The sequence below is a fragment of the Serinus canaria genome, chromosome 5 (genome assembly GCF_022539315.1).
Source record: "Serinus canaria isolate serCan28SL12 chromosome 5, serCan2020, whole genome shotgun sequence".
In the NCBI taxonomy this organism is placed as follows: Eukaryota; Metazoa; Chordata; class Aves; order Passeriformes; family Fringillidae; genus Serinus; species Serinus canaria.
Genome location: NC_066319.1, coordinates 8,675,103 through 8,698,199, shown reverse-complemented (window position 1 = coordinate 8,698,199; position 23,097 = coordinate 8,675,103). Strand labels below are relative to the sequence as shown.

The 23,097-nt window shown below is 65.9% G+C and overlaps 5 protein-coding genes across 9 annotated transcripts; 3 read left to right on the top strand and 2 right to left on the bottom strand.

Annotated features, from left to right (window-relative positions):
• The first annotated feature begins 1,529 nt into the window (after nt 1-1,529).
• Nucleotides 1,530-9,787, top strand: CLCF1 (cardiotrophin like cytokine factor 1). Of its 2 annotated transcripts, none has more exons than XM_050974977.1 (3): nt 1,530-1,644; nt 7,655-7,821; nt 8,240-9,787. In XM_050974977.1, the coding sequence occupies exons 1-3, from the start codon at nt 1,530-1,532 to the stop codon at nt 8,732-8,734; spliced, it is 777 nt and encodes a 258-aa protein (XP_050830934.1). In that variant the 3' UTR covers nt 8,735-9,787. The 2 variants fall into 2 exon arrangements, with proteins under 2 accessions (XP_050830934.1, XP_009095343.1); XM_009097095.4 differs by lacking the exon at nt 1,530-1,644 and adding an exon at nt 2,375-2,542.
• Nucleotides 9,788-9,984: 197 nt separating this feature from the next.
• LOC115485408 (glycine-N-acyltransferase-like protein 3) lies at nt 9,985-11,862 on the bottom strand. The gene is made up of 5 exons (XM_030239796.2): nt 11,785-11,862; nt 11,248-11,355; nt 11,027-11,153; nt 10,831-10,948; nt 9,985-10,387 (listed from the first exon to the last, which is right to left on the bottom strand). Exons 1-5 carry the CDS (start codon nt 11,860-11,862, stop codon nt 9,985-9,987), a joined length of 834 nt encoding a protein of 277 aa, XP_030095656.2.
• A 396-nt stretch (nt 11,863-12,258) lies between these two features.
• LOC103822133 (glycine N-acyltransferase-like protein 3) lies at nt 12,259-14,269 on the top strand. The gene is made up of 5 exons (XM_030239795.2): nt 12,259-12,336; nt 12,739-12,846; nt 12,941-13,061; nt 13,657-13,777; nt 13,849-14,269. Exons 1-5 carry the CDS (start codon nt 12,259-12,261, stop codon nt 14,267-14,269), a joined length of 849 nt encoding a protein of 282 aa, XP_030095655.1.
• An 895-nt stretch (nt 14,270-15,164) lies between these two features.
• POLD4 (DNA polymerase delta 4, accessory subunit) lies at nt 15,165-16,514 on the top strand. The gene is made up of 3 exons (XM_050974978.1): nt 15,165-15,457; nt 15,546-15,657; nt 15,940-16,514. Exons 1-3 carry the CDS (start codon nt 15,214-15,216, stop codon nt 15,962-15,964), a joined length of 381 nt encoding a protein of 126 aa, XP_050830935.1. The 5' UTR covers nt 15,165-15,213; the 3' UTR covers nt 15,965-16,514.
• Nucleotides 16,515-17,832: 1,318 nt separating this feature from the next.
• SSH3 (slingshot protein phosphatase 3) lies at nt 17,833-22,871 on the bottom strand. Of its 4 annotated transcripts, none has more exons than XM_050974973.1 (14): nt 22,806-22,871; nt 21,803-21,861; nt 21,513-21,678; nt 20,887-21,005; nt 20,753-20,824; nt 20,599-20,664; nt 20,005-20,193; nt 19,790-19,883; nt 19,578-19,706; nt 19,463-19,509; nt 19,237-19,383; nt 18,796-18,996; nt 18,288-18,549; nt 17,833-18,208 (listed from the first exon to the last, which is right to left on the bottom strand). In XM_050974973.1, the coding sequence occupies exons 1-14, from the start codon at nt 22,854-22,856 to the stop codon at nt 18,026-18,028; spliced, it is 1,785 nt and encodes a 594-aa protein (XP_050830930.1). In that variant the 5' UTR covers nt 22,857-22,871; the 3' UTR covers nt 17,833-18,025. The 4 variants fall into 4 exon arrangements, with proteins under 4 accessions (XP_050830930.1, XP_050830931.1, XP_050830932.1 ...); XM_050974974.1 differs by having other exon boundaries at nt 21,803-21,840; XM_050974975.1 differs by lacking the exon at nt 22,806-22,871 and having other exon boundaries at nt 21,513-21,674; nt 21,803-22,787.
• Between the last annotated feature and the right edge of the window lie 226 nt (nt 22,872-23,097).

The window sequence follows — 23,097 nt, the reverse complement described above, 5'->3', positions numbered from 1 at the left end:
GAGACCCCCGGGGACGGGCCGGCGGCTTTTCCCAACTGCTTCAGCGCTGCTGGCGGGATCTGCTGGCTCGGGGGGGAAACCAGATACCCTGCCCTGCGGCTGGGGGGGCGAGGCGGCCGGCCCCACGCCGAGCGGACCCCCCCAGACACGCTGCCGGGGAGCCGGGCCAGGGCTCCCTCCGGCCGTGGATCGTTTGGGCAGCTCCGTCTGACACCTTCGCAGCCCCTCCGGATCCTCAGGGCTGCGGAGTGTCCCCCATTCACCCGGGGGACGGGATCCAGAGCCCCCCTCGTCAGCCCTGACATGTCTGTTGGGCGCGTCCTCATGGATTCAACACCAAATCCGCACTTCCCGAGCAATAAATCAGCCAGCAGCACGTCCGTGTGTGGTTTATCCCTACAGGGGGTCCCCAAACTGCTGCTAATGACTTCAGCACCCAATGTCCCGGTGGATTTGGGGAAAGGGGGTCCTGCTGTACTCCGAGCGGGCACCCCGCGTCCCGGAGAAAGCCGGGAGGATGCGATGGCAGCCGGGAGGGCTCGGACCTGGCCAGGGCCGGGGTCTGGAGTGGAAGCGAATCCGCCTGTTACCTCCCTGCCGTTCCCGGCGCTCTCAGCGCCTTTGTTTTAAACAAAGCTTTTTTTGGGGGGAGCCAGGACGTTCCTCTCCCCGCCGAGAGAGCCCCCGCGGCAGCACCCACTCATGGATGAGGGCCGCGAGGGGAAGGGACGAGGGGCTCTGGCTGTCGGGTCGCCCCCTCCCCTCCCGCGACGGCTCCGCTTGTCCCTGGGGGTCTCCCCACTCCCCCCAGCCCACCCCACTCACCCCCTGTGGGCTGCGGGGATCGCCGCGGTCATTGCCAAGGGCCCCGCGGGCGCCGGGATGGGGATTGTCCTAACGGGGGAGGATAATCGGAAAGAAAGCTGCTCTGGCACCCGGAGGAAAGGGGCTGGGGGGGTCCCCGCGTCGACGGGGGGCCCCGGGAGAAGCGAAGCCCTCCCTCGGGACGTAAGGTCCCCCGGGGCTGAGCCGCCGCCGCCGCTCCGGGGGTCTCCGGTTGTGCCGCCGGGACCCCGTCGCGTTCCCCCCGCTCCGCCGCTCACCTGCCGCCGTCCCGGCGGGGCAGCGCCCGCCGCGCTGCGGGTCCCCGAGCCTGGGGGGGTTCGCAGCCCCCGGACCCCCTCTCTCGGCCGGAGGGGAGGGGGCTGGCCGTGCCAGCGAAGAGCCGAGGACCCCCCCCCCCCTCCCCGCCCCGCCGCCACCCTTCCCGCACCGGCCGGCCCCATCCCTCCGCCACTCCTCCCCGCTGCCCCGGGGGGGGGAAGGAAGGGGGGGCAGGCTGGCACCCCACGCCCCCCCCGGCCCCGGCCCCGCCAGAGGAGCCGCTCCGCCGCACCTCTCCCTGTCCCCCCCCGTCCTCCCCTCCCCGGACCCCCCCCTCCGTCCCGTCCCCCCCGTGCTCCCCCCGGGACCGGGCTCTCGGCTCTGTGCGCGGGGAGGAGGAGAGGCGAGAGGGCTCGGAGCGGCAAATGGGAGCCGCAGTCCCGGGCCGGTGTGCGGGACCGCTGCCTGCCCGCCCGGGGACCCCAGAGCACGCACGCAGCGCCCCGGCCCCGCGCCCGTCCCGCATGGAGCTGAGAGCAGGTAGGAGACCCCCCGGCCGAGCGGCACCGGCCCCGTACCGGCCCCGCCGCTGCCACTTTAACAAAAGCCGGGCGGGAGCCAGAACCGCACGGGGGGCGCAGCGAGGGAGAAAGCGGGGTTCCCCCCCTTCCTACCCGGCCAGCGGCACCCCGGGGGACCCCCCTCTTCCCTTCCCTCCCCTCTGCCTTCCGCAGCTCCGGGGCTTGGCTCCAGCCTCCCCACCTCTGCCCGGTGCCGGGACCCCGGGGATGGGGATGGGGAAAGGGGGGATAAAGCCGGGGCTGGGGGGGAGAGGGAGGGAATGAATGGAGCCCGCTCTTGTGTACAATTGCATCAAATACATTCTTGAAAGCAACCTGGTTCTGCTTAACACTTGAATTGGGGAAAAAAAAAAAAAGAGGAAAGAAGGAGGCAGCAGCTTGGAGAGGGTGGATGCGAGCTCCAGTTTTTTTTTTTTTTTTCTTTTTCTTTCTTTTTTTTTTTTTTTTATTCCTGCATTCCTGGACCCCAATCAAAAGAGCAAATCAAGGGAGGTGGAAGGGGGGAACGGAGGCGAGCGAGGCAGCCGGAGTGCGGTGCGAACCCTCCACACCCCAAAAACCCACCCAACCCGCCCCGTTTTTTTTTTTTTTCCCTTCCACCTAACACCCTAGCGAGCCCAAACCAAAACAAATAGAGACCGAGGGAAAAAAAAAAAAAAGAAAAAAAAAGAAAAGAAAAAAAAGAAAGCCAGAAACCAACCCCAAAAAAAAAAAAAACACCACCCAACCCTGAGCGCGAGCGAAGCAGCGAGCCAGGGCTGAGGCGAGCGGGCGGGCTTGGGGAGCCGAGCAAGAGCCGAGCCCCCCAAAATCCCCCCGCACCCCGACTATGCTAAATGTAACCGGGGAGCTCTCAGGTAAGCCCGCGGCGCTGGGTGCGGGGCGGGGGGCTGCCCCAACTCCCCTGCCTGCATCTGCAGGGAGTTTTTTCCTCTTTCCAAACCGACTGCTGATTTTAATTTGATGTGATTAAAACGTCTGTCTGGCTTTGGGATTGATTTAAGACTTTCCCCTCTCTAGGTTGGGTTGTTGTTCTTTTTTTTTTTTTTTTTCCCTTTCTCTCGTTCCCTCTTTTCCATGCATGTTTGTGATTACCAGGGAGGGAACCGCCGCTGAGCACGGAGAATTAAACCCCGGGTCCGACAGAGGGGAGGAAAAGGAAAGTCGGTGGGATTTATGGGGGGCAGGAAGAGTTAGTTTTCCTGCCCGGGGCTGGATTTTGGGGCTTGACACGGAACGCCGCCGCTGGAGCAGGCGACGTTCCTGCGGGACACAGCAGCGGGATTTCGGGGTGCTGGGGAGGGGGCGGCTTTGTTCCCTCGGCCCCAGCGGCCACCGGTAACCCCCGGGCTGCCGGGGGGCCGGCCGGCCTGGCAGCACACCGGCACAGGGGGCTCCTCGCCCGGAAAATGCTGGGAAACACCCTTAAAAGGTCAAAGTGTGGGCGCCGCCAGGCTCCCCGGGGTCCCGGGCGGCGGGACCGGGGCCGGGGCAGCACGAGGCCGGCGCCGGGTTCGGCTCCAGCTCCCGCGGTGCCGGCGTGACGCAGGACGGGCAAAGCGGGGCGAGCGCCGGAGAACCGGAAAAGCGAGGCCGGGATCCCCGGCGGCTCCATCGCCCTCCCTCGCCCCTTCCTCTCCCCCTTCCCGCTGCCGCCGGGCCGGCGGACGTGGCCGAACCGGTGGCACGGCCGGTGCCGAGGCCTGCGGGAACAGGCGGGGAAGCGGACGCCGAGGAGGAGCCGCAGCGCTGGAGCTCGGCCGCCGAGACCCCGTTCCCGTTTTGGGACATCGCCGGCCGTGGGCTGCACGGGCGGTGTCCCTGGCAGGGCTCGGGGGCTCTCGGCATCCCCGGTGTCCCCGTGCCTATTTAGCGGGCGGCGCGAGGGCACGGTGGCGGCCGCACATCTGGGCTGCATTAGGCGCAGGCTCCGCAGGGAAATGCGGAGGGCTCTGCTTACAGGGCCGCGCTGGGGGGAGATTTATGCCCTGCTAAGTGGCACCGAGCCCCATAAATCATCCCTCCGCACCCCCCGGGGCTGCAGTGCCAGCGTCCCGGTGCCACCGTGCCAGCACCACCGCCCCAGCGTGGCGGCAGGCTCGGGGGGATGCACTCCTGGATGGGCTATCTGGGCTATCTGGGAAGCAGCTGGCCCAGCAGTGTTGTGGCTGCATGTGGCACGTGGCCTGTGGGTGACAGAGGTGTCTCAGGCTTCGCCACGGTGCTGTGGGGACATCAGGGCATGGCTGTGCCCACCAGAGCTGCTGGTCCCACACTGAGCCAGCCAGGCAGTGTGCCCGTGGCAGGCGATGCCAGTGGGTCTCGAGGTGCTGGGGCGTGTCACCCACGGCTCTGCGGTGCCATGTGGGCTGTCACCGGAGGTCCCCTGCCCTGCTGGAGAGCGGCCAGCCTGGCTCTCTGCTAGTGAACCCCTAGCACGCTGCTGGGGGGGCTCTTGGGCTCTGTGGCTCCGTGACCTGCGTTGGGAGTGGCGGGAAGGGATGGAGGTGCCTCGCGAGGCTTCCGGGCGCTTAACGTGCATGTGGGGCAGCGGGGTCTGGTTGGGATTAGGGGCCTGCGCCCCCCTTGCCGGCGGGGGTGTTTCCATGGTGCTGCTGGCTGGAGCCAGAGCTGGATGGGAAATCCAGGCCCAGCTAATTACGGCCTCGCTGGAGTCTCCCGTGCACGGCCGCATTTATAAACACACGGAGGAGACAGGATGTAAACACTCAGCGCCGCGAGCGCAGGCACGGCCCGCACTGGGGGGGACGCGGGGCCATGTGCCCCCCGCACCACCACCGCTCCTGGCACGGCAGCTTCACCGTGGGATGGATGGGATGGATGGGATGGACGGGATGGAGTGCAGTCGAATGGGATGGATGGGATGGGGACCCTGCTGTGGTGGCCGTGGGTGCTGTTGGGGAACAAGGGCACACATGTTCTTCCTGCTGGAACTCAGGGAATGCTGCATCTGTGATAACTGGGTGTGGAAGGTTAGCATCCTCGTGTCCCCACCGTGCCAGCTCCACAGGGACGCTGCTCTGCTGTGCTGTCACCTCCCCAGACACAGCAGGGTTAAATGCCAGCAGTCTGGGGACACAGAGGCGTCTGTCCATGAGCCTTTGAGTATTACCCTCTCCAAGCCCTTCGGAGCTGGTGACCACATTGGACTGGGAAATGCCCCGTGGAAGGTTAAGTAGTGTCAGTTGGTGGCCAGGACAGCGGCTGGGGTAGCGGGGACAGGGCTGCTTTGTCCTCTGTGCCACAGTCATGCCTGGCCACCGTGAGACCTCCCGTGCTGGCCCCGGGAACGGGGCTGCGGGGTGGGATGGGGCTCTGTTGGCCGCTGGACGCCGGCCCATCAGATAGGGCAGCTCCCGCCGCGGCGTCGGGGGCCGGCTCGGCTCCGTCCTCTGTCGGGGGCTCCGGGGCCGGGGGGTCTCCCCTTCCCGGCTGCCGCCTCCGCCGCCAGGCTTTCGGGAAAGCGGCTCTGGGCGGGCTGTGGTCGCTCAGCCCTGGCGGCTCTGCCCACAGCATGCCCAGGGAACAGCTCACCGTCTCCGTGGCCGAATTCCTGCCTCGGCTGCTGGCCGGGAGGTCTGGCCAGCACTGCTGCCTGCGCTGCTGGGCGGGTGGCAGGCCAGGGGTCCCCGGTGTCACCCCAAAGGCGGACGAGCCACGTCCCCGCTGCTGTGTGCGATGGGTGTCCGTAGCACCGCCGGTGTGTCCGGGTGGGTGGGCCGGCAGAGTAGGGGGTGCCTGCTGCTGTGGCCCCCCGTCACCCCGGCTCCTCGGGTGTCCCCAGGGCCCAGCGGGTGACCCCGGGCAGGCACGCCATGAGCTGCTTACGTGGGCTGGGAGCATCCTGGCCGAGCTCCAGAGCCGGTTTTGAAACCCTCGGGCTCTTCCTCTCCGACGTCACCGGGATCCAGCTGTGCCGGCTGGAGCCTCCCTCCTCCACTGTCTGTGCCGGTGGGTGCCCGGCGCCAGCCGCTGGGACAGAGGTGGGCAGGGGACAGCGGGGGCACCCGCTGTGGCTGGGCCATTGTGACTGCTGTGCCATAGTCACCGTCACTGCTGTACCACTGTCATCATCACTGCTGTGCCGCAGTCACTGTCACTGCTGTGTCATGGCCACTGTCTCTGCTGTGCCCCAGTCACTGTCACTGCTGTGTCATGGTCACCCTCATTACTGTGCAGTGTCACTGTCACTGCTGTGTCATCTGTGTCATGGTTGCTGTCAGTGCTGTGTCCCAGTCACTGTCACAGCTGTGCCAGGGTCACAATCGTCACTGTATCATGGTCACCGCTGCCCAGCGCCATCCATTCTGCGCATCCCACCGTTCCCATCCCTCAGACACCCACCTCCATCCCCTTCCTCCATCATCCTCATCCTCGTGTCCGGGCCACCTGCCCAGGATCCACCATGGCTCCATCCCTATCTCCCATCCCTGCCATCCCCCCTCATCCCGCTCCCCGGCTGTGTTTGGTTTGGCACCGGCCAGGCCGGGGCGGGTGTAAATCCCGCCTGGAAACCGGAGCCGGCGGCGGGCGAGGGTCCGGCCAAAGCAAACACCGGGAGGGGGGGTTCTGTGTGCTGTGAGTCACCGCGGCCCCCCCGCCGGCCCCCCCCGGCCCACGCTCGCACGCACGCGGGGCCGGCCGCACGCTCCGCGCACCGGAACGCGGGCAAGCGGCGGCACGTGCCCACCGCGGGGCACCGGGCGAGCCGGGGCCGGCCGGGGCTGCCACGCACGGGGAGACACGAGGGCACGTGGTGCCACGTGGGGTGTCACAGCACAGCATGTCACATGTGAGTGGCACGTAACGGAGCGTCCCCCCCGATGGGGTAGGTGCGCAGCATGTTGCAAGCTCGCCTGGCATGTCCTGTGACTGCCACACGTGTCACACGCCCGTGTGGGAGGTGACACACCTGGGTGGTGTCTCATGCGTGTGGTGCGTCACACGCGTGCACGGTGTCACACTGCATGGTGTCACACGCCTGGAAAGTGCCATGTTCCCCATGCCTCTGTGATGCACACACACAAGGTGCATCCCAGGTGTGCCCTGGATGTGTCCCAGAGGTGTCACAAGTGTCCTGCACACCTCCGGGGTGCATCCCAGGTGTGACAGTGTCCTGCACACCCACAGGGCACTCGCATCCCCCACAGCGATGCTTGCAGTTTGCAGGACACCCACGGCGGCGAGGCCGTTGTGGCCGGAGCCGGGATGTCCCCGAGGACCGTCGTGCGTCACCGGCGGCCGGTGACGGGGAGCGGTGACGCGCGGGAGCGCGGGGGGCTGCCCGCAGCAGAAGCCCCGCGGTGCCGGGCCGTGCCAGCGGCCGGTCTTTCCCGGGAGGCGCTGCCGGGAAGGCCGGCTGTGGCGAGCCGGGAGTGCCAGCTGGCCGGAGTGTCCTAGCCGCGGGCCGTGACCTTTGCACAGCCGCCGGCCGGCGGGGCCGCGCTCCCGGGCCGCCCTGACGTCAGGCCGATGACGGGGACCCCGCCGGCGCTTTCCGGTGGCTCCGGAAAGGTCACCCCGCGCCCCGGTCGCTCCTCGGAGCCGCTTCCCACCCCCCTCCCCCCCCATATTCCCGGTGGCCCCTCGGCGGGGGTCCCCGCTGGGTGCCCGGGCCGCTCCGGCGTTGTCGGTGCCCAAATATATCCCAGGCGTGTGTCCTGGCGGGAATGCCGCGGCCGCGCAGCTCCAGACCATATAAAGGATTGTTGGTGCAGCCGCGGGCGGGAGCGCTCCGAGGGGAGCCGGGAGGTCACCGCGCTGAGGTGGGGGCTTCCTGCTGCTCCGGGGGGCTGCTGAGGTAAGGCGGGCCCCACCCACCCCACCTCCGTGCCTCAGTTTCCCCGCGCTCAGACGGGTGACTCAAGGATACTCTTCAGGCTCGGCGCCGCTCACACGGAGACGGAGTGTCCCTGTCACCCCCCTGAGGTGCTGTGTGTTCCCCACAGGTGACTCTTGGGGGATCTTCACCTTCCTGTGCGCCGCGCTTTGCAACCTGCCGGCTCTGCCGGCGCTGAACTGCTCCGAGGAGCTGGGCGCCGGCCAGTCCATCCAGCAGACGTACGACCTGACCCGCTACCTGGAGCACCAGCTCCGCACCCTCGCCGGCACCTACGTGAGTCCCCGACGCACCCCCCTCGGGATATCCACCCCGTGCCCAGCTGCTCCCACGCCGGAGGGCACGGAAATGCCTCATCGCCCCCCGGGCGCAGGGCGGCTCCCCGGCACCCTCCCCTCGGCCAGTGATTCCGTCATGGGCGCGGGCATCCGCCTCTCCCTCCCCGCCGGCGTCGCCGACTCACCCGGAGGTTCCCCGTCCCTGCCCTGACGTGCCCTCGGCGGTGCCGGCACGTTTGGTGCCAAGCGGTGACAGTGGCACCACCCGGGCCGTGCTGGAACGTCCGGCTCGGGCAGAGCGCGAGGGGGATGTGACAGGAGAGGGAGATCTGGGATGAGCGGGACGTGGGGGACGTGGAGGCTGGGCACGGGGTGGACACGGAGACCTGACCTCTGGCACCCCCATTCCCTTCCAGCTGAACTACCTGGGCCCCCCCTTCAATGAGCCTGACTTCAACCCGCCGCGTCTGGCGCGCGCCGAGCGGGTGCCCAGCGCCACCGTGGACCTGGACCTGTGGCGGGGCCTGACGGACAACGCTCGCCTGGCCGCCAACTACCGGGCCTACAGCCGCCTGCTCTGCTACCTGCGTGTGCTGGACGGGCAGGTGGGCACGGCCGAGCTGCGCCACCGCCTCGCCCACTTCTGCGCCAGCCTCCAGGGGCTGGTGCTCAGCATCGGCGGCGTCATGTCCTCGCTGGGCTACCCGCTGCCCGCCGGCCCCGCCGGGCCCCCCGCCGGGCCCCCCGGCGCGCCCGCCGCCCCCAATGACTTCCTGAAGAAGATGGATGATTTCTGGCTGCTGAAGGAGCTGCAGACCTGGCTCTGGCGCTCGGCCAAGGACTTCAACCGCCTCAAGAAGAAGGTGCCGCCCGCTGTGGTCACCCTGCGGCTGGAGGCGAGGGGGTTCTGAGCACCTGCTGGGCTCCCGAGTCCACAGCGCCACCACGACCACGCAGGTCCCCTCTTCCACCACCGGTGTGCCTTGAGAAATGGGGCTCCTGACCCCCAAAGCACCCCACAACCTCATCATCACCTGGCAGTGCCTTGAAAGATGGGGCTCCTGACATCACATGTCACCACAGCCACCTTGCAGCCCCTCCATCATCATCATACTGTGCCTTAAGGAACAGGGCTCCTGACCCCAAGTGCCACCATGGCCACCCCGTGTTCCCTGTCCACCTCCAGTGTGCTTCGAGAAAAAGGGTTTCTGACTCCCAGCCACCTCACAATCCCACTTTCATCACCGTGCCTCAAGTGAGGGGCTCCTGACCCCAAGTGCCACCCACCACAGCCACCTCATGTCCCCACTGTCACTACACTCTGCTGTATGGGATGCGTCTCCTGACCCCAAGTGCCACCAAAGCCACTCCATGTCCCCTCTTCACAACCAGCGTCCCTTCAAAACTGTCTCCTGACCCCGGAGTGCTGCCAAAGCCACCCCATGTCCTTATCATCACCCAGCTGTGCCTTAAGGGGTAGAGTTCCTCACCCCAAAGTGCCACCACAGTCACTCCGCAGTCCCTCCATCACTATGTTGTGTCTTAAGGGACAGGCGTCCTGACTCCCGAGCGCCCCTCCATGGTGTCCCCAACCCCCAGGGCGCCTGTCCCTCTCCCTAAAATCTCCAGTGGGTGAAAACCCCGCCCATCCCAAAAAGGACCAACGCCCTCTGAGCATAGGAATAAGCCCCGCCCCAGCCAGCAGCAAGCCACGCCCCGGAGCAATAGGCTCCGCCCCAGATGACATTAGCCCCGCCCACTCGCCTGTGTAGCAAGCCCCGCCTCCTCCTCGCATCAGGCCCCGCCCCCTCACCCAAGCCCCGCCTCCCCCATGGTTGCCCATCGATGCAGCAGTGGGGCGAGGCCGCTGTCCCGGTGCGTCTATGAGTGTTTATTTATTGGAGATGTTTATTTATTGGGGTATTTATTGCAGAAGATCTATTCTTGTATGAACGAATAAAAGCCTTTCTCCAGCCCCCCGCCTCTCTCGTGCCGCCCACGGTAACGGCTCCGTGTGGAATTTGGGCCATCAGTAGGGATCAGAGTGAAGGGCTCCAAGCTGAGCTCAGTGTGGGGGTGTTCCCCTCTCTCACAGGGTGGGGATCCAGGTAACCCCACCGCAAGGACAGGCACCCCCCACCTTGCACCCCTTCCCTAGGCACTACTTCGGGGTGCCCAGGATCATGTGAAAGGTTCCAGGCTGGGGCACGAAGCCGACGGCTTGCAGGGCGTGCAGCGAGGCTGTGTTTTGGGGCAGCACGGCGCCGTAGATGGGGAAGCCGCGGGCGTGCAGCTCCCGGCCCAGCGCGGCCAGCGGGAGCCCGGTGAGGCCGCGCCCGCGCCAGGCGGGCACTGTGTAGCCGTGGCGCAGGCAGCCCTGCCCGTCTAGCAGGCTCCAGGACAGTGGGCGGCCGCGCGGGCCCAGCACGCAGGCGGAGGGCAGGGTCCGCACCAGCCCCAGCAGGAACGCCCGGCTGCGGGCATTGCCCCCCAGTGCCCAGGTGGCGTTGAGCAGCGGGACATGGGATGGGGACACAGGTACCAGGTGCAGGCCCGGGGGCATCCTGCAACAGGGCATAGCAGAGGGGGGAATGCTGAACCTTGGTCCCAACTGGGATAGCAGATGGGATGGGATTGGGAACCCCTGTGCCACCCAGAGATGGAATCTGGGATGCTTGTTTCCCCTAGGGATGGGATTGGGAACCCCTGTGCCACCCAGAGATGGAATCTGGGACCCTCATACCACCTAGGAGTGGGATTGGGAACCCCTGTGCCACCCAGGGGTGTGCTCAGTGATCCCACTCATGTCTCCCTGTGCCTATCAGGGATCTGCTTGCGGACTGCTGTGCCACCAAAGGAGGTGACTATGACCCCACCCGTGCTACCCAGAAATGTGACAGGTCTCCGTGTGCCACCCAGGGATGTGACTGGTCCCTCAGTGCCAATGTGCCTCCAGTGTCCCATGTCCCCCCAGTGTCCCCTGTTCCCCCAGTGCCCCCTCACTCACTGCCTGCGGGGCTGGGGGGGCTCGGGGCTCATCAGTGCCTGGTACCGGATTGTCTCCACCTTCAGCCCCCTGGCACTGGCCACGTCCTGCACGGCCTCGTCCAGCCCATCCTGCATCCCTGGGACACCCTGTCAGCCAGACAGGGGACCCAGATGGAGGGTACAGGAGCTCTGTGTCCTCCCAGTGCCAACCTTACCCAGAATCTGGAAGGCTCTTCCCCGGGTCACCGCCTCAGTGCTCTCCAGCAGTGCTTGCAGGGCTCCCTTGTCCCGGTAGAACACAGACAGCTGGTTGGTGTAGTAGTCCCTGGGGTCCCTGTGGTCCTGGGAGGGACATGGAGCTGAGGGTGGCACCCCAATTCCCAGGCGCCTGGGGTGTGGGGTGCTGCTGCCAGGGCAGGGGCACCCAGGACAGCACCTCTGGGCGCAGGCGGGTCAGGACAATGCTGAAATTGGGCCAGGAGTCCACCAGCACCTCGTGGGAGGCCGGGTTCCCCCTGGCCACTGTCATCACGGTCCCCAAGACCTACATGACAAGGTCATTGTCACCTGTAGGACAGGACAGAGGGGACAAAGGGGTGCCTAGAGTCCCTCCAGTCCCCCACCTGCAGGGGAGAGGGAGCAATAGAGACCCCAGGGTCTGTCTGCAGCAGGGCAGGGGAGAGGGGACAGAGGGGTCCTTGTCACCACCAGGCTAGGTGGTAGGTGGGGAGGCAGAGACATCACAGGGTCCTCATCACTGGCAAGGCAGGGGAGAGGGGAGAGGGGACAGGGACAGGGGGGTCCTGGGAGTAACAATGCTGATAAGACAAGTGTGAGGGGACAAAGGAGTCCCCAAGGTCCTCACCACCGGCAGAGAGGGAGGGAGGGAGGGAGGGACAGAGGGGTCCCCAGGGACTCTGTCACCAGCAGGACAGGGCAGAGGGGACAGAGGGATCCTTGGGGTGGCTGTCACCGGCAAGGTGGTGGGCAGGCTTTTCCTCAGGGTCTCCTCCAGGAGCTGCAGCTGGGCTGGGCACCTCAGGATCAGCATGGCTTCGTGATCGTGGGGCAGGTGGGGACACCGAAGATCCGTGGGGAGCTGGTGCCACTGGGGCAATGTCCCAGAGTGTCCCAACCAGGCACCCGTCCCCAGGCAGCCACAGGGCTGGCCCAGTGCCCAGTGTTCAGCAGGATGGACCCTGCCCGCTGCCCCCCAAGGCAGGGGGTACTCGCTGGCCCGTGACAGCTGAGATAACCATTGTCACTGAGTGCCACACAGTCTCCAGACTCCCACTCCACAGCCCCCAGAACCCACAGACTCAGGACTGTTGCAGGGTGAGTGCTGGAGGAGATGGGGACCGTGGGGAAAGGATGGGGACAGGGACAGGGACAGGGACCATGCCTGGCTGCCCTGTCCCCCTGTTACTGAGGGTCTCTCAGCAGGACAATGAAGATCCTGACATGTTCTGCCCATCTGCAGCAGCTGGAGGGGATCCTGAGGAAGAGCCTGCCCATCGCCCTGCCGGTGATGGGGACCCCACTGTCACCCCTGCCCTGTGACACAATAGGGACCCCAATGCTACCCCCACCCGGCCAGTCACAGGAACCCTGCTGTCACCTCTGCACTGTGCCATGACTGGGACACCAGTGTCACTCATCTGTTGCTGTGATGGGGACCCCAATATCCTCCTTGCCGTGAGAGGGACCCCAATACCACCCCTGCCCTTTGCCCTGCTGGTGATGGGGACCCCTGTGTCATTAGGGACCATTTTTGCTGCCCTGTTCCCCACGCCTGCCCCCCTCCCCTCAGCTCTGACCCCACATCTGCTTCCACAACCCCCTATAACTCTGACCCAACATCTGCCCCCATCCCTGACCCCCCTCTGTCCCCTCCTTGTCCCTCACGGCTGACCCCCTTTTTCCCCAGGTCTTTGGGGCAGTGCTGAACATCAACCGGGGCAACCCTGGCCAGTTTGAGGTGCTGGTGGACAAGTGGCCCGAATTCGGCGCTGTGCTGGCCCGGCCCAGTGGAGAGGTGGCCAGTGGGGACATGGGGCACTGCAGGAGGGGGGTGACACGGCGCCCTGGCACGTGCCAGGCACGCTCAGAGCAGCCGTGGGTGCCCCCAGGTGCCAGCGAACGACGGCTACTGGAACACGCAGGCAGGGTTTTACCAGGACCTGGGGGCGTACCGGGCGCTGCTGGAGACCCCCGGCTGCCTGCGCTGGGATGCCGCCTTCACCATCATCGGTGGCCTGAGGACACCGGGGTCCTGGGGGGGGCCTGGGGAGGGACTGGGCATGCTCTGGGCAGCACTGGGAGCGTGGGACACTGGGGAGCGCTGTTGGAGGCAGGGAGGAACTGGGAGGTACTGTAGGAGGGGATTGGGGGTGCTGGGGGATGCTGGGGATGGGAGTTTGGATGCTGGGGAGCACTGGAGGCCTGATTTGGTGTGCTGGCATGGGGTTTGGTGGGTGATACCAGTGGGAAGTGTTGGGTGGGATTTGGGGGTGCTGGGGAGCAGCAGGGAATTGCACTGCTGGGTACCCTGGAAGCAGGGTCCTAGCAGGGGGGGTATTGCGGTTGGACTTGGGCATGCTGGGTGCACTGGGAAGCATTGCAGCTGGATTTGTGGGTCCTTGGGGACACTGGGAGTACTGGGGTTGGACTTGGGGAGGATGGGAGCAGAACTGGGGTACTGGGCACACTGGAAGCTGGGAATATAGGCTGGGGTTGCATGTAGGCCCTGGAGACAATGAGGATCATATAGGATCATATAGGGGGGCTGGAGACAAGGATGGTGGGGTACAGGGGGAACAGAACCCACTGACATCCCCATCCCCAGGGCTGCAGGACGGGCTGGCCACGGTGTCCCAGGACTTGGCAGGGAAGAAGGGTGTGGAGCTGGACATTGTCGAGTACTACTCTTACTGGCACCCTGACCCCAGCACCATGCCGGAGCCCCGGTGAGAGCCCCCCACCCTTGCCCCCACAGGGGGACGCCCCCGAGCCCCCCACTGACCCCTGCCTCATCCAGGCCAGCCCCCGGGGTGCGTGTGGGCTCCCTGAGCCCCTCGCACGTGGACCTGCTCAACGACACGTGGCCCTACGGGGGGAACGCCCGCAGCCGGCGCTTCCTGGCTGAGATCTTGAGGCGCTTCCCTCAAGTCTGCCTGCAGGACGGCAGCGGGCAGCCTGTCGCCTGGGTGCTGACGGATCATTTCGGGACGGGAACCCACAGCTACACCCTGCCTGAGCACCGGCGGCACGGGCACATGCAGGTGGCCCTGACAGTGGCGGCGCAGCGGGCACACGCCCGCGGCTTCCCCACATTCGGGCACACGGCGCTGGGGAACCGGCCCATGCAGCAGCTGCAGGAGATGCTGGGAAACCGGCGCCTGCCAGGGGTCTGCCGCTACATCCTGCACAATCCCGGCCTGGACAGGGACGGGCCCTGAGGCACCGCTGTCCCCTCTCTGTGCCCACCTCAAATTAAAGAGCGGTGTGGAGTCTCGGATGGCTGCCGTGGGTGTTGTGTCCCCCCAGCAGTGACCGTTACAGCGGTGACACAGCTTGGTGGCTCACGTGTCACCGTTGAGGCACACGGCGGGGTCCCCTGGGAGTCGCCCCGTTCCAGGGCACGCATCTCGGTTATTCTCAGTTCCCCAAGGGAGGGCTGAAAGCCTCTGGCAAATCTGCACTGGTGGCACCTGTGGTGTTACCCCCTGAACCAGGGCGATGTCATCCACAGCTGGGGGTGGGACAGGCAGGCACTGGAGGGACATACAGCAACACACAGGACAGGGCAGTGGGACAGGGCAGACCAGTGTCACAGTGTGAGTCATGGTTTGGGGGTCTGATGGGGACAGACAGGGGGGTGACAGTGATCAGGTTGGTGGGGAGTGCTGGGATGGGGGTGACAATGTCCAGGGGGACAGGGAGAAACCACAGGGGTGACAGTGCCTGAGGTGATGGGGACAGTCACAGGGGTGAAAATGCCAGAGTGTAGCGGGCACAACTGGGAGCTGGCATTGCCTGGGGTGACAATCCCTGACACTGGTGACAGTGCCAGGTGAACAGGGAACACTGGGATGGAGGTGACAGTGCCCTCGGGGTGACAGGAACTGCCGCGGGGGTAACAGTGCGGCTGCTGGCAGGGACAGCATGGGGAGGTGACAGCACCCGGGGACAGCCGAGGGGTGGCGAGCGGGGCGGGGGACCAGCACCACCGCAAGGGTGGCTGTGGCCGAAGGTGGCAGTGGCCGAGGGTGCCCATGGCCGGTTCCCGGGCCTGGCCCCGCCGCTTCCGCCCGGCCATGGGCAGGGGCGGGTCCCTGCCGCTGGTTCCCGGTACTGGCGGGTCCCGCCCGGTTCCCGATAGTGGCGGGGCCGTGCCAGCTCCATGTCGCGCAGGGCCATGGAGCGGCCCCGGCGCATCACCGACTCCTTCCCGCGGCGGCGGCGGCGGGGCCCGGGGCGGCCCCCGGGCAGGCTCAAGGACAGGAAGAACAAGGACAAGGACAAGGACAAGGCGCAGCTGAAGGTGCGGGACTGTCCCCGCGCCGCCTCGCAGCCCCCCCCGGACCCGGCGCTCATGGAAATGTTGCGGCGCTTCGACCTCTCCTGGGAGTACGGACCCTGCAGCGGTGAGCACACCCGGTTGTCCTGGTTTCCCCGGTTGTCTCGGTGGTCCCGGGCTCCCCCCGGCCCCGCTGAGCCCCCGGTATCCCGCAGGGATCACCCGTCTGCAGCGCTGGGAGAGAGCACAAGAGTTGGGGCTGAGTCCCCCCGGCCCCATCCGTGACGCCCTCCTGGAGCATGGCGACAACCCCGATGTCACCTACAGGTGGGTGTGGGATGGGGTGGGATGGCATGGGGTGGGATGGCATGGGGTGGAGTGGGATGGGATGGGATGGGATGGGATGGGATGGGATGGGATGGGATGGGATGTGGTGGGGTGGGGTGGGGTGGGATGGGATGGGATGGGATGTGGTGGGGTGGGGTGGGATGGGATGGGATGGGATGGGATGGGATGTGGTGGGGTGGGGTGGGGTGGGATGGGATGGTGGTTGGGGGGCACAGGGCATCCTCCCCCGCCCTTCCCGCTGAGCCCGCTGTGCCCCCGCAGCCTGTGGCACGAGTACGAGCTGTGAGCGGCCGCGCCGAGGGAGCGGGGGAACCATTCCCGACGGCCCCAGACCCCATTGCAGGGACAGCGGGTGGATTAAAGCTGGTGTGAGCAAAGGAAGGGGTGCCGTGTGCTGTCTGAGGGGCACGGGGTGGGGTGAAGCCCTTGGCGTGCAGGGGGAGGGCAGGGAGGTGCATCCCCCCAAAAAAGCCAGGTGGGGTGTCCATCACACAGTTTAATGCCATCCAGCTGGGACCAAGGGAGAAAAATGTGTTCTTGGGTGGAGGAAGGGAGGTGGGATTTTTTTCCCCCAGGAATGGGGTGAAAAAATGAAGAATGAGGCATAAAATCAGGTGCAAGTGAGCTCAGGGGGCTGTGTATAGTAGGGATGTCCTGCAGTGGGGTGGGAAGAGGGACAGTGTCCTGTGGGATTCGTATGTTTAGTAGCCCAAATTAGCAGCTTAGCTGTGTGAAGAATCATAAATAACACGATGTGTCTGTTAATTATTCAGGTTATCGATTACTTAATTCACCAGCTCTTCCTGTTGTTTCGTCAATAAAATAAATTGTTTGTATCTGTGGTGGGTCTAGTGTTGATTAAATGCTACTGCACCCGCTAGAATATATTTAGTTATTTTTTGTTGATTGTTTTGGTGCTTTTTTATCAGCTTTAATTTTGGGGATATGGGTATTTATATGGTGGACTTTTATAGATAGTTTTTTATCTTGGTTGTGATGTCTTTTTAATTTTTAGCAGTCTAAATTATTTTTTTTAATGCTGCTAATCAGTATTTTTAATTTTTTCTAACTATCCTCACAGAGTACTGGTTACTACTTATGAATTAGTTTAGAGTTTTGGCTGCAATGGAGCATTGGAGCCAGCAGTAACCTGGGATAAGGTGGGATGGGATGGAATAAGGTGGGATGGGGTGGGATGGGTGGGGCGCCACCCACAACTCCCATTCCACTCGCACTGCAGGCTCGCGACCCTCTGGATTGCATTATCCAGCTGGATCTAGCCCTGCTGTTGGAGCTGCTGTCCCTTGGATATCTTCTACAGACAGGACATAATTCCTCTGCTAAGCTCAGGAGGGAGGTGTTTAGGTGGACCCCCAAAAAATAAGCATCCTACACCCAGCCAACCCAGGGCTATGCCCTCCTGGTGAGAAGAAGGAGGGAGATTCCCATGCTCCTTCCTTGGCAGAGGGTCAGTCCCAGCCTGGTGGGTGTCCCAGGAAAGGGGGAAGTGTCTGGGATGGCTCCAGCTGCAGGAACAGCCCTGGGAGATGGAAATGGACAGCAGCAGCCTCAGGGGCAGTTTCCAGCCAGGAACTTCCTTCCCTGGGAAGGTGGGTTTAGGTGGGATTTTGGGAAGAAATTCCTCCCTGTGAGGGTGGTGAGGCCATGGCAGAGATTGCCCAGAGAAGCTGTGGCTGCCCCAGCCTTGGAAGTGTCCAAGCCCTGGTTGGACGGGGCTTGAAGCAACCTGGACTAGTGGAAGGTGTCCTGTGGGTCAGGGGTGGCAACATGAAGGGACACCATGGTTGGAGGGCGTGGACACCATCTCATGGAGTGACGGGGGGAGCACCTGGCTTTCCCCTCCACCATGGCCACAGCGAGCTGCGGGCTCTCTGTGCTCCCTAGTTCTCGGAACTGCCCCGGTCCCGCTTCCGGTCCCGGTTCCAGTCCCGGCCTAGGCCGCAGCGGTTGCCATGGTAACACGGAAGTCGTACTTCTCGCGCAAAGGCCGCCGGGAGTTGTAGTTCCCCCCTGCCACACAAAATGGCGCCGCTGGGTCCTTGTGCCCGCACGGCGTCCCCAGAGCGTTCCCTCCGGTCCCTACTGAGAGCAGCCCACCCTCCAGGTGCTCAGGGTCACAAAGCCACCAGGGGCTGTCATTTCCACACTTTATTGCCAGTACAGGAGCGGTGTCGGTGTTTGTGCATGTGGGGCTGGAGCAGAGGAAGGTACCAGCCCCAGGGTGTGGGCGTGGCGTGGCAGCTCGCTGGTCACGCCCCCAGTCTTAGGCCGCGCCCAGCCCATTGTTGCTATGGCAGTGAGAAGGTGCAGTCCCATGCCCCCCAAATCAAGGCGTGGGTTCACCTGTGTGGGCGTGGCCAGGTGCATGGGTGTGGCCATCACTATGGGTGTGGTCGCAAAACGGGGCGGGGCCATCATCCAGACTGGCCTGGCGCACCACGCGGCGCGGGCGGGACGAGGGTCGTGACCTCGGAGAGGGACCCTCTGCTTCCTCCATGGCCTCAAACACCTGACGGGGGACAGTGGGCTCATGCCATGCTGCTGTCACCCCACAGCTGGACCCCCCTCCAGCCCTGACCCCTGCTCACCTCCCCGGCCAGGGGCTCCCCCAGCAGCTCGAGGGGCTCGGGTGTCTCCAGCAGGCTGATGCTCCGCATGACAGAGCACAGGGAGATGCGGGGGCGCCGGGAGGCCCCCAGCAGCCCCCCACCGGCTACCTCCTCCTCGGAGGGCTGCGGGGACGCCAGCGGGGAGGACAGCGGGGACAGGCCACTCATGTCCCTCGCAGTGTCCTCCTCAGGGTGCGGCGCCTGCTCGGCCCCCCGGGGCTCCCACAGGCTGCTGTGCCGGCTGCCACAGAGCTGTCAATCAGCACTTGGCCACTCCCCCTGCTGGGAGCCACACCCCTTGGCAGGGTGGGGCTCCCACGGGCTCCTCCCCTACAAAACTTCCCGCACCTTTCCAGGTAGGGTGAGGCCACAGAGGCCCCACCCACACAAAAGAGTGTGGTCACAACAGGCCCCGCCCTCTTACCCCGCAGGGGTGTGGTTATGCCAGACCCCACCCAGCTGTCCCCACGCACTTGTCCCCACGCACCTGGCGCTCAGGATGCCCTGGTAGAAGTCGAGCTGGCGCATGAAGCCGGGGTTGGGCAGGATGCCGGGCCGGCAGTGCCGGACGTGCCGCAGCGCCCGCTCCAGGGGCCACCCAAACTCCTTCATGGCGTAGGCCAGCACCGTGGCGGCCGAGCGGCTCAGCCCCATGCGGCAGTGCACCAGCGCCCGGCCTCCCGCCGCCCTGCGGCACCACGGCATGGGGCACTTGGGGACACCGTGTCCACAGGGCTCCCTGTGTCCCCAGCCATGCCAGTGTCCCCAGGGCTCCCCATGTCCCCAGCCACCCCACTGCTCCCCAGGATCCCATGCTCCAGCACTGCAGTCATCAAGACCTCTCCCCATATCCCCCTCTCCCCTGCCCCACCTCCGGCCCCTGTGCCCCCAGTGTCACCCGTGGTGTCATCCCCGTGGTGTCACTGACCGGACACGGGAGAGGAAGAGGAAGGTGTCATTCCAGTGGGGCAGGAGCTCAGCCGCCTCCTCGTCGTAGACCCGCACGTTCATGTACGTGAACAGCGCCGGGAAGAAGTTGTCAATCTCTCGTGCCACGTTCAGGATGTGGGTGACCCTGCGGGGACACGAGTGACACCCTGGGGCGGCCCATGGTGACCCCACGCGGCCCCACGACGGTGCCACCCTGTGCTCACCTATTCTGCTGCAGCTCCTCCAGGTTGGCTGCGTTCCACTCGGAGCCCTGCGTGGTGACAGCGGTGAGGGGAGGGGACGCTGCCACCCACCCTGCCCGCTGTGCCCTCTGCCCACCAGGAAGAGGTGCGGGAAGACACGGGAAGGCCGATCCATCTGCGCCAGCACCAGCAGCATCTCGTTGTCAATGAAGTCCTTGTGCTCGGCCAGGCTGTGCCCCGTGCGCCGCTCCAGCTCCTCCCGCACCTGGGCGCCACGTTGGGTGAGGGATGGCCCTGCCAGCCCGTCCCGTCCCCAGGACACCCTGCTGCCACCCAGGTGCCACCCACCTCCTTGGACGTGACATTCTCCAGGTCAGCGGTGGCCATCACCTCCCGCAGCAGCGCTCGCACTGTCTGCTCTGACAGCTCCGGCACAGCCGGCCTGGCACCAGCACCTCCGTGTCACCGCTGTCCCCTGCCCCACCCCAGCCACACCCTGCCAGGCATGGCAGCGATTGGCCAGCGGGCTGCGGGGTGTGGCAGGGGCATGGCGGGGAGCTTACCGGAGGGGCGTGGGCGAGGCGGGGCGCACGGACTCGAGGTCGGCCATGGCCAGCCACTCGTTGAGGCAGCTTTGCTCGGAGCCCAGCGCTGCCGCGTAGCCACGGGCCCAGGCCAGCGCGGGGCCACCGGGGATGTGCCCGCCGCGGGCCGCGTCCTCGCAGGCACGGTGCAGCTCCTGCAACGCGGCCCTGCCGCACAGCACCTGCCACCCTGCACTGCCACCGCCACCCCGGCGCTGCCCCCACTGCTGTGTCCCCTTCGCTGGCTGTCCCCAGCGTGTGGCTGCCACCCAAGCCCTCCCCAGCTCCTTCCCCTTGGCCATGCCCAGGTGCCCGTGGCGGTGCCCATGGTGATACCCAAATCCCCTGTGCCCACATCCCCGTGCCCAGCATGCTGACAGCATCCCTTGTGTCCTCAGCAGTGCCACATCCCCTGTGTCTGTTGTGCAGTTGAGATCCCCTGTGCCCCTGGCAGTGCCCATGTCCCCAGTCCCCGAGGTGGTGCCCACCCCCCTGGTGCTCCCCATGCCATCCACAGCCCCCATGCCCAGGGTGGTCCCCACACCTCTGTGGTCACACCCAGGCCTCGCTCACCACATGGTCTGCACAGAGATGGGCTTGAAGATGCGTGTCTCTCCCCCTGACGTCACGCTGAACCCCCTGGGTATCAGGGGGACACATGTGGGTCAGGGTGGGCACCCCGACCCCTCCAAGCCCCTCCTTGTCCCAAAATTCCATCACCCCTTACCCATCGCCGTCGAGGAACACCTGGGTGTCGCTCCAGAGGGGCAGCACCATGCCCAGCGTGCAGCGGGTGGCCCTGGGGCAAGCAGAGGTCAGGGGGTGCCGACGCCTCCCTGGGCCCCCCCGCACCCCGCTCACCCCTCGTGGGCAAAATCCACTCCCAGCAGCGCCGTCTCCGCCTCGGCTCCCGCCTCCTCCGGCCGCACCAGCAGCAGGTACCGCACCCGCTGTGGCCGCGCCGACTCCAGCCGCACCGCCTGCAGAAAGGCAGGCATCGCAGGGGGGGTCTGCCCATTCCCAGGGCTCCCAGTGACCAGGGAGGAGCATCGTGCTGGGCCATATCCCCTCCCCATCACATCCCACTCCACCCCTATCCCCATCCCATCCTATCCAGTCCCCATCCCTATCGCATTCCCATACCCTTCCTCTATGTTACGGCTTCCATCCCCATCCTGTGCCCACCTTCATTCCATCCCATCCCCATCCCAGCCCATCCTGTAAATTTTCTCTCCCAGTCTTGTCCCCATCTATATCCCATCCCCATCCTGTCCCTGCTCCTAAGCCCATCCATCTCTTTCCCCGTCCCCATCCCATCCCCTCTCCTGACCCCATCCATCCCTTTCCTTGTCCCCATCCCATCCCTGCTCCTGACCCCATCCATCTCTTTCCCTGTCCCCATCCCATCCCCACTCCTGACCCCATCCATCTCTTTCCCTGTCCCCATGCCATTCCCACGTTTCTGGAGGAGTGGATCCTGGTCCTACCAGCCGAATGGCGTCCTGGGGGCGCAGCAGCTGCATCATGAGGTGCAGGTGCTGCTCCTGCTGTCCCGGGGCCTGGCAGGGGGGCTCAGCCGGGGGGGGCTCGGCCGGGGGAGGCTCCTCCGCAGGCAGGAGCCGCGCAGCCCCCTTGACCATGACAAAGCTCTGCCTGGGGGGCAGGAGGGTCCTGAACACCCAGGGATGGCACCCCCAGAGTGCTCCCCAAAGGGGGGAACTGTGTCCCCATCCCACCCCAGTGTCCCTCACACCGAGGTTTCGGAACCCCCTCTCACCGTCGCTGCAGCTGGCCACGTCTGGGAGCATCTTCCTCCTGCAAATTGGGAGGCAGTTCCTGGGGGAAATGTGACCCCAGGGTATAGACCAGGCTCGGGGGTCCCTCAAGCCCTCACCAGCAGGGACACCACAGTTCAGTGACCCCCTAAACCCCTGCCTGCCCCCACCAAATAGTGTGGGCCCCAGGGGGGGCGTACGGACCCTTTGGGGGTCCCAGTGTGGAGACGGATCCCTGGGGACCCGCCGCGGGATGGCAGGGGGGTGTCTCGTCCCTGTGCCTGCCATCCCTGGCTGGGCGAAAGCGTTGGAAGGGAGGGCCCGGGATGAACACCCAGAAAGGCCCAGTGGTCACTGGGGGAGGGGGAGGCACTAGGGGACACCGGCACAGCGAAGGGACTGGGAGAGGTGGCAAAACGAGTGAGAGCAGCTTGGCACAAACACCCCCATCCACACTCCATATTCCTCCCTCAGCTATGGGGAAACCCCAGGCGGGAGCACAGGAAATCTCCAACGCATGCTGAGGGCAACTTTCTCCCAGTAAACTCCCAGAAAGTCCCATCGGAAGCGCCTGGGACGACCTCGCACCGGGAGCGACCGGAGCAACCTTCACCCGTCCGCCCCCGCGCTGGCACCCCTGGGACAGCGGCACCTTCCGCGCCGGGACCTTCCGGAGCACCGGGAACCCCCGGGGCTCCGACAAAGCCCCGCGCAGCCCGTGCTCCCCGCACTGGGATCCCCCGAACCGGCCCATTTCCCCAGGGCACCGGGACCCGCAGGAGCTCTGGGACGCCCCGGCCCAACCCGTGCCCCAGCACCGGGGCCCCCGCGGCTCTGGGACAGCCCGTACTCCCCCGGGAGCTCCCGTGCCAGCCCGTACTCCCCCTGGAGCCCCCGTGCCAACCCGCACAGGGACCTCCCGGGTCACTCCGGGACCCCCCGCCCCTTCCCCGTGCCGTCCCTGCCGGGATGCGCCGTCCCCGCCCGCCCCGGTGCCGCACTCACCGCGGGGCCCCCGGCGGAGCCCCCCGCCCGCCGCACCGTCACCAGCGCCATGCCCCGCCGCGCCGCCCCCCCGCACCAGGAAGCGCCGCCGCTGCCCCGCCCGGACGGGAACGAGAACGGGAGCGGGAGCGGGCACGGCCCCGGGCACGTCCCGGCACGGCACGGCTTCCCCCGCCGCGGGAACGCCGCAGCCGGGACCCCCAGAGCGCCCTCCCTCAGAGCGGCACCTTCCCGGTGCCCCGGAGCCCCCCCGACCCCACATCCGTGCGGACAAGGCAGGATTGAGACACCC